Source organism: Anastrepha obliqua, chromosome 5, assembly GCF_027943255.1.
Source record: "Anastrepha obliqua isolate idAnaObli1 chromosome 5, idAnaObli1_1.0, whole genome shotgun sequence".
Classification (NCBI taxonomy): domain Eukaryota; kingdom Metazoa; phylum Arthropoda; class Insecta; order Diptera; family Tephritidae; genus Anastrepha; species Anastrepha obliqua.
This window is the reverse complement of record NC_072896.1, coordinates 42,649,589-42,669,370: the sequence shown is the minus strand read 5'-3', so window position 1 is coordinate 42,669,370 and position 19,782 is coordinate 42,649,589. Positions and strand designations below refer to the sequence as shown.

The 19,782-nt window shown below is 35.7% G+C and overlaps 1 protein-coding gene across 1 annotated transcript in view; it reads left to right on the top strand.

The window, feature by feature from the left end:
• LOC129248445 (uncharacterized) overlaps positions 1–19,782 on the top strand; it is a 79,415-nt gene that overhangs the window by 34,180 nt on the left and 25,453 nt on the right. The window contains exons 8-13 of the mRNA XM_054887995.1: positions 2,649–2,779; positions 13,851–14,198; positions 14,263–14,592; positions 14,660–15,046; positions 15,114–15,214; positions 18,470–18,586. Of these exons, the coding sequence (XP_054743970.1) occupies positions 2,649–2,779; positions 13,851–14,198; positions 14,263–14,592; positions 14,660–15,046; positions 15,114–15,214; positions 18,470–18,586 (1,414 nt within the window). The remainder of the gene's footprint in view (positions 1–2,648; positions 2,780–13,850; positions 14,199–14,262; positions 14,593–14,659; positions 15,047–15,113; positions 15,215–18,469; positions 18,587–19,782) is intronic.

Genomic DNA, 19,782 nt, shown 5'->3' with positions numbered 1-19,782 from the left:
GGAACCCAAATGAGGCTGACCTTGAATACGTCACTAATATCATTTAGAGCTGCCCGGCATTCCTGTGCAACCTTCGATCTTAGTAATGCCGCATTCATTGATTTGATGGCCGCCTGGCTATCCGAGAATATATTTATAGTCGTTTTTGTTAAGGCGTGCGTATTTAGGTATGTAGCCACTTCTTTTATAGCTAATACCTCTGCCTGATAGACGCTGCAGTAGTCTGGTAGTCGAACGGATAGTTCCAGTCCTAATTCTTTCGAGAAAACTCCGTAGCCAACCTTATCGTCTAGCTTGGAGCCGTCTGTATAAAAGTTTAATTCCCCCCTTCTCCATGGCCTTCTTGTATGCCACTCCCTTCTTGACGGTATACTCGTCTTGAAGAGTCTTTCAAAGGTGAGTCTAGGGATAGAGTAGTCTATTTCTTGTTTATGACTATTCAGAGAGTGCAAAATGGAAGCGTGGCCAAAGAACCGGTCTTTCCATAGCGCCATACTTTTTAATCTGAGCGCCGAGGCGGCGGCCACGTGTTTTCCTACCAGATTTAGGGCAGGTAAGTTGATTAGCACTTCCAGCGCTTTGTTCGGAGTAGTCCTTAAGGCGCCAGAGATGCACAAAAAAGCTGTTCTTTGGACCTTACTCATGGTTTTAGCGTAAGTCGCCTTTTGAGCAGATGGCCACCATACAAGTATTCCGTACATTAAGATTGGCCTAACTACCGAAGTATAGAGCCAGTGCGTAATACGGGGTGTAAGTCCCCATTTGATACCGACCGCTTTTTTGCAAGTGTATAATGCAACGTTGGCCTTCTTTACTCTTTCCTCAATATTAGATTTCCACGTGAGTTTCCTGTCTAATATGAGTCCTAGGTACTTGACATTCTCTTTCAAAGGAATCTCCACACCCTTAAGAGTTAGCGGGGAGATTATAGGGAGCCTGTGTTTCTTTGTAAAGAGAATTATTTGAGTTTTTGAGGGGTTTATATCGAGTCCCCTGCTCTCAGTCCAGCTTCTAAGCGTGGCCATGTTAGAGCGCAGAATATCCATAAGGGTGTTAGGATATTTGCCCTTAACGGCGATTGCTACGTCATCTGCGTAAGCTGTGACGTGGCAACCCCCTCTTTCCAGGGTCAGCAACAGGGCCTTAAATGATATAGTTAAAAGTACAGCTATTCAACAAACGAAATTGTTTTTTTTTCGTTTCGTTTTTGGTAGAGTGAGTTTGACATAAAGAAATATTTAATTTTATGCATGCTTGTTTTTTAACGATGGGACCGCGTTCAGCATATTATTAATCGTCTTATGCATGAAAATAAAACTTTCACAAAGAAAGATTGTCAGTGGTTAGTGAGCCAAGGGAAGAAAAGTCCATCAACAAGCGCTCCAAAGTAAACTGAGATGGCTAAAAAGGATTTAGGTAAGACTTGCTATCCAGAAACTCTTCGAAAAATACTGAGGGAACCAAATTTAAACGGTAGAATAGCCCGTTATAAACCTTTCGCATGTGCAAGGAATAGAAGTAAGAGATTGCAGTTTGCGCCTGACCATTTAAATAAAACCCCAGCAATTTAGAGGACCGTACTTTTTACAGACGAGCTAAAAATAAACTTATTTGGTGCATATGGCAAACCCTTTATATAGCACAAGGGCAATACGGAGCTCAAACCCTAAAATTTGTGATCTACTATAAAACACGATGATGGCAACAGTATAGTTTTGTCGCATATGTCATCGAATGGAGTTTGAAATATCGCAGAAACAATGAACAAATATGTTTATTTAAAATGTCTGGAAGAAAACTTGGTTCAAAGCGCTAGAAGATTACAAATTGAAGACCACTTTCGCTTTTATCAAGATAACGACCCTAAGCAAAAGTCACAAATAATAAAAAACGTGGTTAATGCATATGTAAATGTAAAAAAATTCTTTAAACTCCTGCACAAACACCGAATTTGAACGTCATCGAAAATTTATGGCCGCTTTTGAAGACAAATATAAGAAAATATGACCTCCATAACAAATCTGATCTTAAAAAGGCGATACTTGAATATACGAACCAAATTACTCCAGAATACCTCTCTCCCTCTGGACCCAACCCGTCGAAACTGCCAGTTTCCTGGGCCTACCGTTAGATGAGCTAGACGAAGACGACCGGTAATTACACTACACTGACAGGGCGAAGATACTGCTACAACAACAACAACAACAACTCCAGAATACACAAACAAATTTGTTGACTCCATTCCGCGTACACTTCAAAGGGCCTGCAATAAACCTTTCGTACAAAGTACTAAATACCTTAAAATTTTAAAAATTTATTTATTTCTAATTTGCTCTTTTTAACTGTATCATTTAAGCTGCGGCGTAAATTCTCTGGATGTTTTTTTTTTTTTTGGTTTTTATTTGCATTACAATGAAATGAGTTGAGAGAAATTAAATAAAACAAAATAAATAAGATGTCTATACTCTGTTTTTTCATTTTCGCAAAATATTGTAAAATATAGAACACTTTACAAAAAAATCGTATCTGTATCAAATAAGGTGTGGGTTTACGTATGAGATGTACGAGTATGCAATCACATAGCTTTCCCAAATCTAATATCAATTATGGAAAGATACTTTTAAGTACATTATTTTTATTGTTTTTAGAGAACTATCGCCTTCAGTCTAAATACGAAAATCATCTTATAGCAAAAGTTGCACTTTTCCAATTTGTCAACTCCTTTTTGTCATTATTCTATATTGCCTTTTACTTACGGGATGAGGATAAACTAAAAGAAGTAAGTACTACTTTTTTCACATTTTATATAATGAAAGACATTAGATGCCACGGTTGTTAAAATTACTGTTAAATTACTTTATTTTTTGAATATTTTCTTTAAAGTGTAGGCATAAAGTACAATTAAAAAAATTCATCACTTTTTGGAAGCAAATTTTGAGCAATATTTTTGGCAGCCTGAATCCTTTATGATGTGACTGCATATGAAGTCTAATAGCGTCAAATCGCATACAAATTGTTATATTTTTGCATGTACACTCAATTCTCTTTTTACACGATTTTTAAATCTTGCACGAATCTCAAAACAAAACATTTGTTTCCAAACAAAACATAATTTCTTAATTAATACCTTATTAAGTAAAAATTTTAGTGTAAGATTAAGTAAAGGTACATACATACATAAGACACTTCCAAAACGATAACAATTATTGCACAAGATCGCGCAAAATATGTAATCATCCGATTTTGTTTTTGAATTATTTTTTTACTGAAGAAAAAATAATAATATTTAGGGAATCTTTACTTGACCCATTGCTTGTCTGTTTGTATACTGCGAGAAAGCAAAAAACAGTCGCTAATAACAAACTCTGTTACAGCGAAAAAAACCACAGCAACCGTTCGACACATCTGACATAGATGTCAAGTAGATGTAGCGATAAAAGTTTCAACATTGATTTTTTTCCTAATTTCAATTTGAATTTGTATATTTTTTGTACTTATGGATTAAATCTTCACTGTGGCTGCCGTGGCCGAATGGGTTGGTGCGTGACTACCATTCGGAATTCAGAGAGATAACGTCGGTTCGAATCTCGGTGAAAGATCAAGAATTAAGAAAACGTTTTTTCTAATGGCGGTCGCCCCTCGACAGGCAATGGCAAACCTCCGAGTGTATTTCTGCCATGGAAAAGCTCCTCATAAAAAATATATGCCGTTCGGTGTCGGTTTGAAACTGTAGGTCCCTCCATTTGTGGAACAGCATCAAGACGTACACCACAAATAGGAGGAGGAACTCGGCCAAACACCCAAAAAAAAGGCGTACGCGCCAATTATATATTATATATAATTTTTTTTTTGTAATAAAAATGAATTGTTTATGTTACATAGGTAAATATTTAATCTATATATATAAAAATGAAATGATGTTCGTTTGTACGCATTTTTTTGGGCCGATACGAGGCCAATTTTATTCGTTCTTTTTTCATATTATAGGGATCCACTAGGGGAAGGTTTTTGGCAAAAAAAAATTTCTTTTAAATATTTTCTTCATATAAAAAAAAGAAAAAATCAAAATATTGTACAAAACAAAACTTGCTCGATTCTTAGATTAAAGTAAGTTTATGTGTACAACTTTTTTTGAATTTTTCGTTATTGTATACAGAAATTTCAAATGATTCGAATGAAAATTTTTTTTTTTTTTATTTCTTCCATAAAATATTACACCTGTCGTTAGACAATAAGTAATTTGATTTACAAAAAGATGGAATGAGAGTGATATTGAAGGGCCAATGCCCCCAAGCTCATTTAGAAGAAATATATACATATTATTTAAAAACAAGTGGTTAACAAACAATGACATATACGATTAGTTGACAATTGATTACAAGGATTTTGCAAGATCTGTTGGTGTTTGATGGTTAAGCCGACTTTGCGTAGATTTTTCTTTATTTGGTAGTCTTCTCATCATAGGATTTGTATGCGTTAATAGTCTATTTATGTGTCTTCTGCTAGCGCTTTGTATTGTTTCATCAATAGTATCGATGTCAAGGTCGCGATGAATATCTGCGTTAGGTATGTACCAAGGTGCATTAGTTAAGGTCCTAAGTATTTATGAAAATAATGTTTCAATTCAATTGAGCAATGCTTTCTTTGACCAATTCTATATGGAAATGAATGCGTTTGCAAACGATGTTTTCGGCTATGAACAAATGTTGGAATCGAATGAAAAAGGAAAGAAACGCGAAATGATAAAAAAAATTCTTGGAAAATTTAAAATGAATGGTGCTTCATTGGAAAAATTCAAAGGTAATAAGAACATACACAAGATAAAGTTAGAATTCGAATTTTTAGATTTATTTTGTTTATTTCTCATTTTTTCAGAAGTACACCACACAACAACTCATTCCAACTCTGATTTTGAAATCCTGTTGGAATTGGTGATCGATAATTTTGTCACTATAATGGTCAATGGAAATTTGCGTGTATCAGACCCTGCATATTATTTACCATATCAACTTTTTATGGAACATATGGACCAAATGAACACAAAAAAATAATTTAGTTTTGTTTTGATTTTTTGCAACATTTTGGTTTTCAGTTAATACAATAAAAACAATACTGTTTTTTCGTGAACACAAAATTCTAAATTTATTACGTTGTTTGTTTAGAATTTTTTTAGAAAAAAAGTAAATTTTTTGGTTTTGAGGAAATTTGTTTATTGTTGCTATTTGTGAAAGCGTAGATATTTGTAAGTATTTGACTATAATCCTAAAAGTTAATGGAATACCACTATGACACATAGAAAACATTTTTTCAAAGGGGTGTTTTTCGAAAATTATAAAAAAATTGTTTTCAAAAATTTTGAAGAAATAAAGTACAATAAAAAAATTTCGAAAGCATGAAATTTTTTCAAAACCAAATTTTCCTCAAAAAGATAAAAGAAATTTCTTCGAAGAGGTGTTTTTCTAAAATTACAAAAAAAAAAATTTCAGAAATTTTAAACAAATAAAATAAAATAAAACTTTTTCAAGGGTATAAAATTTTTTCAAAACAAAATTTTCTGAAAACCAAACAAAATTAAAAAAAAAAATGGTGTTTTCAAAGCATTTCATATTCCACTATTAATAGAGAATACATTTTTTCGAGGGGGGAAAAAATCTTTTTTAACAAATCAATTTAAACTTTTACAAAAGTATGAAATTTTTCAAGAACAAAATTTTCTCAAAAACGTTAAATTAAAAAAAAAATAGTTTTTTCAAAATATTTAATTTTCAGCAATTAACTGAGAAGAAATTTGTTAGAGCGAAGTGTTTTTCAAAACTTCAAAAAACACTTTTTTCAAAAACAACAGGAATGATAACATTGCCTACCAATTTCTGCACTTTTGCACAGTCTAAAGAGGCATTGATACAGAGTGTATTTCCAAACATAGTTCAACATTACAAAAACCATGATTGACTTAGCGAAAGAGCAATTTTAGCTGGGGAAAATAAGGACGTCAATGATATAAATTCAGCTATTTTAGATCAAATACCTGGTGACATAGTTGCGTATAAGTCAATGGACACTATTACTGATCAAGATGAGGTCGTAAATTATCCAACTGAATTCTTAAACTCACTCGATTTGCCTGGCTTACCACCTCATAATTTACGATTAAAAATTGGAGCACCGATTATTATGCTGCGCAATAGTAATGTGCCCCGACTTTGCAACGGTACCAGACTCGCTGTGAAGAAGCTAATGGGTAACGTTATCGAAGCAACAATTTTGAAAGGGAAGTACAAAGGAGAAGACATTTTGATACCCTGAATTCCACTGATTCCGGCGGATTTACCATTCGATTTCAAACGTTTGCAGTTCCCTATTCGCCTTGCCTTCGCTATGAGAATTAATAAGGCGCAAGCAAGGACAGTCTCTACAAATGTGCGGTATTAATTTAGAATACCCAATTTTTTCTCATGGACAATTGTATGTAGCTTGCTCACGAGTTGGCAAACCATCGTCATTATTCACGCGAAAGATGAAAAAACCAAAAACGTTGTCTACCAAAAAGTGTTACAATAAAGTTCGAATGAAATTGTATCAAAGAATTTGCTTTGTTTCGTATTAATTTTATTTTCTTTCAGCAAATCATTGAATTTATCGTCTAGCGAAGCGGGCGAGGGTGCGCTAGTGTAATATGGATTTCATTATTACTTCTTTTGGTTTTCGGTTTTTTGGGATAATATTTTTTAAACTTGAGGAACGGAACCTATCCCCAATTTTACTATATGTCGCATGTATTTTTTACACGATTTTTTTCACATTTTTTAAGAAATCTACCATACAAAAACTGAGTTGGGATCCCGGGTTTTTTAAGTCCCAAATTTTCGGGTATTGTAATTCTTTACGAGGCATATGAAATAGAGACTGAAAAATGCCTCTTTTTGCAAGTATGGGTATGTTTGAACGTTTTTTTCTTTTTAATATAAAAAGCAAATCATACACACCATGTGTGCGCCTCTATTGTACAAAATACATAGACATATTTTATTTTTTATTTTTCGAGGGTTGACTTTTATATTTTGCGCTTGGCTTTATATTTTTATTCAAATATTCTCCTTGGAAGATAGAACACTTCCGCATACGCTTGAACCAAAGCACTTTTGATACTCAGAAGTGGGTATCTCCAAAAGGAACTGTTTAAAGATCTCAATAGCTTCTTCAGGGGTTGAAAAACGTTGACCTCGTATTTTATTTTTGATGTGCGTGAACAAATATAAAGCATTACCTGCCAAATCAAAGCTGTAAGGCAGACGACCCATAAATCAAATATTTTGAGTGTTCAAAAACTCTCTTGTGTAAGCCGATACATGACAGCTAGCTTTGTTTTGGTGAAGGATGACTCGTCTTCGGTTGTTAGTAAACGAATAATTGTGTATCACTCAGAATTGACTGTTAAGTTGCTCTAGTGGTACAGCTGCGGCATGACCAGATTTTCCGGAAAAACAGGCGACCATTTGTTGTACCTCTTCCGCGAGTAACTTTCGTTTGCTTAAGCTCCGCTTGAAACACCCATACTGTCGATTGCTGTTTTGTTACCGGCTCATATGCATATATCCAAGATTCGTCACCTGGTGCGAAGTCATAGCCGTGTTTTGAATCACTACGGTTGAATTTCTTCAACATTTCTTTACACTAAGCGACACAAGTCCTTTTTTGTGCAGTTGTCAAATTATGCGGTCTCCAACGAAATATTCATGATATTGTATTCTGGTCCCACTAATGCCCAAGGATGTCTCTATCTCACGTTACAGCGCATGACGGTCTCGCGTTATCAATTGACGCACAGCATCCATTGTTTCTGGCACAACAACAGTTTTTTGATAGCCTTCACGAAATTTACCCTGCAATGGTCACGGCCACCAGGGAATTCGTTATACCAGCGTTTCACAGTGGGTAAGCGTGGTGCTTCAATGCCAAAAGCCGAAGTAAAATGATCAATTCCTGTGTTGATATTCCAAATCGAAAATCATAATGAAACAATCCACGAAAATTTCCACGAGCTAATTCTATCTTTTGGGGCGAGATGAATTGTTCAACTCACTGAAAGAAGAACAAATAAAGCTTCACATAAGTTATACAAGGTGAAGTCCAAAATAAACAAGATTGAGCTAAAATAGAAACGACAGGGGCTTTATTTTGATAATTTCGAGTTTATTTATTCAAAATAGTCCCTTGTGGAAAATTCCCTTGAAATGGAAACAAATGAGCATCGACTTGATTTTTCACTTCTCCAAACGCGATTTTTTGAATGGTGGCTCGTCTGGGGCGTACGATTCGGCACTTTGACGCTTAGTTTCAGGTTTATGTTGGAAACACCACGATTCATCACCCGTTACAATGTTGTAAAGGAAGTTCTCGTCTTTTCTCGCCTCTTTAATGAGGTCTTTCGAATGTTGAATTCTGAGCAATTTTTGGTCCTCAGCTAACTTGTGCGGAATAAAACGTGCACAGACCTTTCGCAAGCCGAAATGATTAGTTAAAATGCAATAAATCGATCCGATTCCATGAATTTCAACGATGAATTCGGTTCATTTTTGATAAATTTACGAACAATTTCGATGGAATTTTCGATGATTACTGATTTTGGGTGGCCCGTATGCTCATTATCATTTATGTCCCCACAACCGTCTCTGAAACGTGTAAACCACTCGTGAACTCTGGCACGAGATAGACAATCATCGCCATATACTTTTTTCATCAATTCAAATGTTTCGGTGAACGTTTTACCGATTTTAAAACAAAATTTGATATTAGCTCTTTATTCGAAACTCATTTTTGTACCGATGACACAAACTTACTGACACTTTAGACGCAAAAACTTCACTTCCACTGAACCGAATGTCTCCAAGCTTTCACTAGAAGTCAGCTAGGGATGTAACTTCCAACGCGTGCCATCAAAAACATTTTTAAGTCGCCAGTCTTGTTTATTTTGGACTTCACCTTGTATGTAAGTTTATACTAAAAAATACAAAACTTTCCGATGAAAATATCGAATTACGATTCATCACACGTAGTATCGAAAAGGCATAAAATATAAAAGATATTAAATAAATAATACATATGTATTAAATCCTTCTACTCTCCGCTTATTCCACTTAAATTGTACGGCATACATTTGTTTACTTGTTAAATCTTTTTTGCATCGAGTTTTTTTCGACTTAAGTTATATACTTCATCAATCAATCAAACCTGCTACAAAACGACAGCACCTCAACATTTTTGACTATTTTTCTGTTTTTTTTTATCCAGGTTGTCTATTTCGATGAACTCGGTCCCAATTCCCCGTATAGATCCCTCCTGTAATTAATCAACTTACAGTCCCTTGATTGCAGCCGGTCGATTTTATCGATACCTTTTGTGTTAATTTTAATTCAAGGTGAAATTAATTGTGCGTTTCTTTTGCCACGCATTAACTTTCATGTTCCGACGAGAAATTTACCAAGCTCTAACCTTTTTTATCTCAAACGAATTTCTAGTCCAATGCTTCTATTGCTTGAGCTCCTCGCAAATTTAATGAAATCTCGAACTCCATTTCGTTTGATTTTTCAATTTCTAAAAATTAAATATCTCTTGTGTTGAATGCATCATTTTAGTTCAAATATGCTTATGAAATTATTGATCCAGTTAATCTTAGTACTTAGTTAGTCTTAGTACTTTTATTTATTCATTTGTATAGGATTAGAAAGAAGTCAATAAAAAAGTTTGTGTTTTTGATCAGTTAAATAAAGGGTGGTTAAGTTTCAAGGGCCGGTGTTGATTTTGAATAAAATACAATTTTTTTAGGAAATTATTGTCATTTCTCTTTATTATGATAATATTGGTATGGCTCAATTACGTATGGGACAAAATATCGGCCAAATGGCCGGCACGGGCTCGGCGGCACACCTCCAAATACTTCCTTATCTAAAGGGTGGCTAAGTTTCAAGGGCCGGTGTTGATTTTGAATAAAATACAATTTTTTTAGGAAATTATTGCCATTTCTCTTTATTATGATAATATTGGTATGGCTCAATTACGCATGGAACAAAATATTGGCCAAATGGCAGCCGCGGCCTCGGCGGCACACCTCCATCCGATGATCTCAATTTTCGATGACGCTGAGGCATAATTGAGGTTCAGTGCCGTTAATGTGCTGAACTATCTCATCCTTTAGCTCTTGAATAGTTGCTGGCTTATCGACGTACACCTTTTCTTTCAAATAACCCCAAAGAAAGAAGCCCAGCGGTGTCGTTGACGTTTAGGTGTGGTTCACATTCAACATCGGCCCTGAAAATTTAACCACCCTTTACATACATGGCGCGTACACACGTTTTGGGTGTTTGGTCGAGCTCCTCCTCCTATTTGTGGTGTGCGTCTTGATGTTGCTCCACAAATGGAGGGACCTATAGTTTCAAGCCGACTCCGAACGGCAGATATTTTTATGCGGAGCTTTTTCATGGCAGAAATACACTCGGAGGTTTCCCATTGCCTGCCGAGGGGCGACCGCTATTATATTAGAAAAATGTTTTTCTTAATTTTTGGTGTTTCACCGAGATTCGAACCAACGTTTTCTCTGTGAATTCCGAATGGTAATCACGCACCAACCCATTCGGCTACGGCGAATGTACATACTCGTACATAAAAACGAAACGAAAAAATATCTGCGATTCGAAAGAAAGTCGGAGCGAAAGACGCTGACTTCTGTACAACATAATGTTTCGTAGATTCCTACTTTGCTGCTGTAGCAGAAACATGATCTCGTAACAATTCACAGAAACATAGTATTGAGTGCACTATATTTTGCGCTGAAAGGTTCTAATTAACTAAAGATTTGAAAGTTAATGACGACACTCATCGATATTCCTGATCAAATTGCAATAGAGTTACTATTTAACCAAACACTGTAATGGTTTCACCAGTATGGTAAGGGTTTCACAGTATGGTTTTTCGATCTCTTTCCAGAATTATGCATTTGCCAGTGCTAGGTTTTTCAGGATAGTCCTTCACGAAATATTAAGAGTACGTAATTTAAGGTTCCGTGTTCAGCTAATTTTAGGTCCCTTCCCTGTGAAATGCGACGAATTTAAGGGGTAACACCACTCTACACGCGTAAAATAAACACGATTTTTAAAGAATTTTTTTGTATAGAAAGAAAGGGAAAACAATTACTCTGATTTGGGAAGTTATTACATATATACTAAAATACAAAACTACAAAGTTTGATCGAAAAATTTTACAAAATGGCGGCATTGGAGACATTTTTGTAATGTGGTTTCTCTTGAAGGAGCTCCGCGGCACGCAGCACAGAGGGTGCAAATTTTAATCTGGAACAAAGAAACATTTTTTTTCTTAATCTAGATAATAGCTAGAGAAACACGTAGGGGATTTAAAAAATATTTATTTTTGTGGAATTAGCAAGCATTTGAAGGAAAAAACTCTATTTTGGACTAAAAAAACGGCACTTAAATAATTATAACAATCGTTTAAATTAATCTATCAAAAATCCCCTACGCTCTTCTCTTAAGAAGGTTATTATACAGACGTAGTGAAAAACCTGATTAAAAATATTTAAAATTGTTTGAGTTATGCTGCGTGCCAATTTCAGAAAACATGTTTTGAGAAAAACGCGTTTAAAGTTTGGAAATTTGGAGAAATCGTTAAGTAGCAGTCACTAACGCTTGGTTAAAAGCTTAAAATATTTATGAAATAAACTTCGGTAACGTATAAAACTTTTTGTTCTGTATTTTAAAAGGTTCAAAGAATTTTTTAAGCTTATAAAAAAAAATCAATTTTTTGAAATTTCTACAGTGGTGTTACCCCTTAAATATTGTAACTAGAAACTGTTCTGACTGCTCAAACAAAATAATAGCACAAACATCCTTACATACATTACGACTCGCAAATAAACTGTTAAATTTCATCGCAATAACTTCAAAAGCTTTAGATTTGTGTGTCTGAATACTTATGTTCGAGACTTACATATGTTATTTCCACTCGTGTTGTCGTGACTTAAGCAGCTCCGACATTTGCTTTTTTAATCGGAATGACGAATCAAATCATTAAGATAATTTTTCAAAATGCAGTGGATTTCTTTCATAAAAAAACGAATACTCTTCGGTGATGACGTCGTTATTTTCATAGTATGTGAGCTCATATGTACCTTCATTTATTGGCAATGAATCATTACAATTGCGTTGAATTGCCTTTGCTACTGTTTATTTGTTGGAATATTTATACAGGGTGGCTGATAAATTTTGCTACATTAAGAAACTCAAATAACTTTTTTTTTAGTGTATGGAATTCATTTATTTTTTTCAAGTTGAATGTCATTAAATTTTATTAAATGTAGCTTAACTAGTTTTAAAAATAATTGAATTTAAATGCCCCCCATGCTCGTTGACACAAGGGCGGCATCTTAGTAAAAAGTTGTTCATTGCTGCTTTGAGAGTTGCGACAGGAATAGTCGCAATTGTTGCCCGAATGGATTGTTTTAGTTCATCCAAATTTGTTGGCTTTGTTTTATAAACTTCTTGTTTACATAAACCCCACAAGAAAAAGTCAGGTGCAGTAAGGTCAGGCGACCTGGGGGGCCAACGAAATTCAGAGTTTCTTGAAATCAGTTTATTGGGAAATTTTCGTCGCAACTCTGTCATAACAGTCTGGGCTATGTGAGACGTTTCCCCATCTTGTTGAAACCACACAGAGTTGACAGGAATTCTCTTTCGGCGTAGTTCTGGATTCAGAAAAATTCTTTCAGCATTTTCAAATAACGGTCTCCAGTAACCGTAACGGTGTGACCATTTTCTTCAAAAAAATAAGGCCCGACAATACAGCGTGAAGAAACCGCACACCACACTGTCACGCGAAGAGGATGCAATTCCGTCTCGTGGAGTATCTGTGGGTTAGAAGTACTCCATATTCGACAACTTTGTTTGTCACATTGCCGTTTAAATCGAAATGGGCCTCATCAGACATGAAAAGGCAGTTTAACATGTTTTGGTCTTCTTCCACCATTTGCAGGATCTTCTGGCAAAATTCCAAGCGAATCGGCAAGTCTGCTGCATTCAGTTTGTTAACCATTTGAATTTTGTAGGGAAATAAGTCTAAATCTTTGTGCATTATTGTTCGCAAAGACTGTCGGCTGACACCAAGTTGAGCAGATAAGCTTCTTGTTGAAACCCTTGGATTGCTTTGTATAGCTGCAGCTACAGCAGCGATCGTTTCCTCCGTCCGAACTGGTGGGTTTCGATGATAAGGCCTTCTTGCGACTGTTCCTTGCTCAGCAAAATTATTCACCAGTCTCATGATGGTCCATCTGCTCGGGGGATCGCCGCCAAACATCCGCCTGTACTCTCTCTGTACCAAAACTACGGACTCCAGTGCGTGATAGCGGCGGACTATCCAAATTCTTGTTTGCGTGTCCCAGTTATCCATTTTAATAAATTTTAAAGATCAACCTGCAAATTAAAACAAAAATGGAACAGATAACTTAAAAAGAAAAAAAGTTATTCAATTTTTTTTTTTGGTAGCGGCTTTCATCAGCCACCCTGTATAATTAGTAGATGATTTTTCGGCATTTTTTTCTCACGATTTCGGGCCAAAAAGTTGGCTGCAATTTGGAATCTTGTGTAATCAGGGTTGCAAAGTGGCAAGTGTATGCGATGTAAACGTTTAAAAAAAAATATAAATATTCGTATCTTTATCAACCTCAAAATAAATCTAAATTTACAAAATGACCTCGTTCCCTTTCGGAGTTTAATTAGCTGTAAAACTCAGACTAAAAAGTAATACATTTTTAAGCTCGTTATTTTCCCCTTTTTTCTCCTTAGCAACTGGCAGGTTTACTAATTTCACGTCAAATTATTGGCAACCTCCGCGAATCGGCAATACCTTACTTCATTGAGCAGTGGAAACTTGCCAAGTTGAGCTTTAACATGTGGGGCGCATTAAGTCCTACACAGGATATCAATCGCACCATAATGGACTCTGGAGATGTAACGGCAACAACGACTACGGCAGCGACTACAGAGGAAAAACTTAAAATGGGCATACCACAACAGACACCTACGAAACATGAAGCAAGTACTCCACATCTGGAAACGAGTTTGACAGGAACAACAACATCAGCGAGCAAACGAAACATTGGACAAGCGGAAATAGAGAGTACTCTGTACAAAGTAAATTACAGAAAAAATTTAAGAAAACGGATACGATACTTATGCCTATGAATTTAAATTACAGTACGATGGCACATTTTCCGATCATTTAGAGATGCTGGTGCAGATGGGTTACGTAGTTCTTTTTTCAGCAGCGTTTCCACTTGCCGGCATATGTGCTCTAATTAACAATTTTATGGAGATACGTTCGGATGCTTTTAAGTTGGCGCATGTGCACCAACGACCTTTCGGGCAGCGTGTGGCCAACATTGGAACATGGCAAAATGCATTTAGTATTCTGTCATTGGCTGCAGTCATAGTTAATTGTGCGTTGATTGGACTATCTGGGCAAGTCTCACGTTTGTGGCCAGGCCTAACGACCGCCCAAACAATTATCTTAATTGTCACATTGGAGGTATTGTACAATATATTTTCACCGCATATTAATTTTATAGAAACTAAGCTCATTTCTGTTAATTTAGCATATTATGTTGGGGTTGCGTTCTGCACTGACATGGCTACTGCCAGAATTGCCGTTTTGGTTGGCGGCAGAAATTGCACGCGCCGAACATTGTCGTAGAGAGATGCAATGCAAAGGAACTTCCCCGCGGCCTACGCCACCGACCCCGACGTCGACTACTTCCACACAGCCGGATCAGGAAGCTTCAAACTTAGAGGGCACTACTACTAGTGAACAATCGATAGAAAATCAAATGGCTGAGGATATTTTTTATCAGAAACAGTTACGCCAAACTACTAACTATCCACAAATAGATGAAATCACCAATTTTGGCCTACAACGCAATATCGAAGCAGATGTGAACATATTCGAGAATCGCGACTCATCTCCAGATTCGCCACCATCACAAGTATATACAAATTTTACATTCCATGTTAAATTACTTAAATATACATATCTGTTTACCACTATTGCAGACGAGCACCATACTGATAAGACCTTTACATGAATCAACACCTCCTAACAGTGGATCGTCCGCGACAAGTTTAATACAAGATAGCGGTCATGGACATGCCGGGTTAGTCTGCAATAAACTGTATTTATTGAGATTTATAAGCTTCCGCATTACTATTTGATATTTCTTTTATAAATATACATAATTAACACAATCCTATCACACCCTTTAAAATACGCTTTCAATATTTGCCTTTATAATACAGATATTTTCTATACTTTTTTATTTAAGTGCTTTGTCTTCTTCGTCTTTTTTGTATTATCTTGTTTTTAATTGTTGTACAAACTCTGCCTAACTCAGAGTGCTGTTTCATCAGCTGATTATTGCCTGATTTGATTGGTCAAAGTGAGAGTATTTGTATTATCTTTCCCTCTACTTTTTTCAGCTGAACTCTGAATAACCCACCAAATTGTTGTATTTGTAGAATTGATATCACCTTGTACAGATTGGCCTTGCAAATGGCTAGGGTTTTTAAATAGAAATACAACTTTTTTTATTAATGCCAAAACGTCACTCAAGGCTTACATTTTTATCATAATGAGGTTCACGAATGAAAAATATTTGGAAATTATTAAAAATTACTACCGAAGTTTTAAATCGCTAGTCGCAACTATTTATAAGACGTGCCCAGCTCAGTTCACAATGATCTATTAAACGCACCAATAATTCGTTTTCTGAATTAGCCATGTATAGGCGCCTTCGATTTACCATTTCTCCCGCTATGTTTAGACTCTGCTCGTTTGACGAAAATGTTGCATGTGAAAGCAACAATAAAGTTATCGAGCAAGATTCGCCATTAGCGAGTATGTTTATAAGTCATAAAACTGGTATAACTCACTATTTTCAATGCTGCCAACTCTTTTTTGATATCATTCAAGTCTCATTAGACTATGTTCAGACACGGCAACTTTTGTTGCAGAAAATCGAAACTTTTGGTAGAGAGATCGCCGGAGAAGAGGGAAGGGCACCGAGTGGCTCTGTTCTCTTCTGTTCTGGCTTGTGTTCTCTTTTTTTCATTGTTGTTGACTGTAGACTAAACAGAAAAACAAATGTAATTAAGTGCTTCCAAACAAATGTCGTTTTTGGCAGCTCTTTTTTACTGCTGTCTATGTATACTGATTTATGTCAGTTGCTTCATCTGTTCGCCCCTCGATATATGTATGTATAAGAAATACTTAATCATTTTGCTCTGCAATGAAATTGTGCATAAGTTAACAGCTACTCTGAACTTACTTCTTTACAGGACGTAGCTTCAAACTCTTCCCTAAATGCACGAACACCTTAAAACAAGGCTGATAATACATCAATTTTTACTTTTACTTATCCCAAAATATTGAAAAACACCCTCATTAACATGACCGCCGTAGCTGAAGAGGTTGGTGCGTGACTAAAAAAATTCGAAAGTGCGCGGGTTCGAATCTCCGGGCATGAAACACCAAATGAAAGAAAAATTTTCTCGGTAGGCAAAGGCAAATCTCCGAATGTATTTTCTGAATGTATTTCTTCCTCACAAAAAAATTATCTGCCGTTCGGAGTCGGCTTAAATTTGTAGGTGCCTCCATTTGTGGAGCAGCATCAAGACGCATACCGAGGAGGAGCTTGGCTAAACACCCACAAAAGGGTGGAAGCGCTAATTACTTAGTCCTACCAAAAGTTCTGTTACAAGTTACGTCCGTTATAGATATGTAATTATAAAACTTTTTTTTAAGGAAGCTAGTTTAAAAAACAATTAATTTTCATTCGAAATAGTCGCCATTTGCTTTTACATAAGCCTTCAAATGATTAGGATATTCAGCTATTGCAGTACGCACGCTGTCCATAGGAGTTGACGTCGCTGCTGGAACTAAGCCAAACTATTGGTGACTCTCGAAATTTCTGTGAGGTCTTCGACGGACCATATTCTCCAATTCTGCCCACAAACTGTAGTCCAATGGATTTTGGTGAAATCAGTATATTGTTTTTTGGCCACTACTGGGTGGTTTTTCCCTTATGGGCTGGAGCGGAAACTTGCTGGAAGATCGAACGCTCTCCATTAAAGAGAGTACTACTCAACTGCCTCGCCACGCCTTCTAAGATATCCTCCTGGCACACTTTTACCCCGGTCTTAACGCCTGAAGAAATGTTACGCCTTTACAAGGCACTCCTCACCAAACCATTACGGAGGCTGGATGTTGGCCACGCTGAACCTTTGGAACAACATTTTTTGCGTCTTTAGAAGCTTTAGCATCGATTTTGTCGTTTTACTTATTAAAAACTTCTTCAACAGTGAAAATTTTTTCATCTGTGAAAATAATATTTTTATGGCCGTTGACGGTGTGTCACCGAAGAAGCTGTTTGCATCTGTCGAATCTAGTTTTCTACAAGCGCGTTGCCAAAGGAAGTCCAGATGAGCGACGGAAGGCTTTCATGTGGAGATTATCTCTAATTAGTCTTGATATGGATCTGGTCGATACATTCATTTCCCTGGACAAGACTTGCTGCTTTCTAAGGAGATTTCTCCGAATTCTTACTCGAATGGCTTTTATGGCTGCACTGGTTCGAACTGCGCGAGGACGACCACTTCTTTTTCTGTCTATCACTTCAGACATTTGGGAAAAGATTGATCGTGCGTTAAACAAACATTCTCGAAATATTAAGTTTTTTCAGCAATTCGTAAATCTCACTTGCACTCTTACCACACTTATGTAATGCAATCACTGCAATCCGATTTTCCTCAGCTCCCTACTGCATTATCACAGATTTTATGGTAATATATGTACCTATATATAACTTGTGGAATTTTCTATTAGATCACAATACAAATGAGTTCGGAATAATGTAGCTGTTTAAACTCCTAAGCCTCGTGATTCCAAAAGCTATTTCTCATGCCTTTATTTCCATCTGGGGCAAAAAACTCTCACAATAACTATCTGCCGTTCGTTGCCTTTCATTTGTAAAACATCAGGACGGTCACCACGAAACTTAAACAAACACTTTTTATTTTGATAATTATATAAACAAGGGTTTTTGAAGCTTAAAAAACAATATATTTTGTTTTTGAAATTTACTTTTTATTTTTAAATATTACTAAATAATTTAATTTTTGATAATTTTATAAAATCTCTTTTAATTTTAAAGCGCTTTTGTCATGGCACTTTCTTTCGGATACACCGGTACACTTTTTCACTTGAATTTTATATACTTAATAACCATGTCGATATGTTACAGGTTTTTACTAATTTTATTAACAAATTGTATTGCATACTAACCTACTTTTTGATATAACTTTTAAAATATTATATTTATTATATTATTATTATTTATATTGACTTCATATAGCGCATGTAAAAGTTGTAAGCTGAAAATGAAAAAAGCGGAAATACCCCCATTTCATGGATATTCAGTTCGTAATTTAAGCTCAATTCAAGCTAATCAAAGATTGCACGCTTTTTCAGGGTAATTTTTACTAATTGTATTTTATGTGTCATGGCATACATACATATATACGTGCATATGTAAATATATGCATTTTAATAAAATATTATGTAATGGTACTTTTGTATGTTCACAGCTGTATGTTAATATATATGGTGTATAGGTATATGTGTGTGTATGAATTTATTCGTATATACCATATAAATATGTTAGAGGTGTGGCGAATGTTTAGTTGTAATTATTTTGTAAAATAGGGGTGAACATTTAAAGTTAAAGCATCGAACAACCTTGTAATTTTTGATAGCCGTGTCAGATCGTTAAATGTCGTACCGCATTGGAAGCGTTAGGCAAAGAAAAGTGTACCACGGACAGAGAGAGAAAAAAAGAAGAAAATTACCAGGCGGCCGCTCTAGCCGAATAGGTTAGGGCGTGACTACCATTCGGAATCCCGAGAGAACGTTTCGAATCTCGGTGAAACAAGAAACTGAAGAAAAAGTTTTTTCTAATAGTGGTCGCCCCTCGGCAGTCAATGGGAATCCTCCGAGTGTATTTCTGCCATGAAAAAGCTCCTCATAAAAATATCTGCCGTTTGGAGTCGGCTTAAAAGTGTAGGTCATTCCATTTGTGAAAAAAAAATAAGAGGAGGATATCGGATGTAATATAATATATAATATATATTGTATATATACATACATATATATATATTATATTTAAATTGGCATTTTTTGGCCACCGAAAACTCTAAATCAATCGAAGAATTGTTTACGACCAAAAAGTTACAGTTTGGTGGGGCATTTGCGATGATGATGAATGATAAAGGGATGATGCATTACCTAATCTTCGTGAAAATGATAATCAAAAACAGATATGCAATTCGCGGCATGTGATGGAAAATGGCAAAGAAGAAGCACATTTGGTAGTCGCGATGTAATCATTAGTATTCTTTTTTCAGAAACAAATTATTTAATATTAAATTATCAACCCTGTCATATTAAGTGGTAGTTTAGTTTTGGAAACATTAATCCATTGGCAAAATGCTCTTGTGACACGGTGTTCTAATGAAAAACTTTTTTTTTTTCTTTTGCATACTAGGACTTTTTCTCGATTTTTTTCCGTCAGCTGGTCTAAAAGGTTACAATAATATTCAAAATTTATTGTTCTACCAGTTTGCAAGTAATCGACAAACAAAATTCTTTTCGCATCCCAAGAAAGTGATG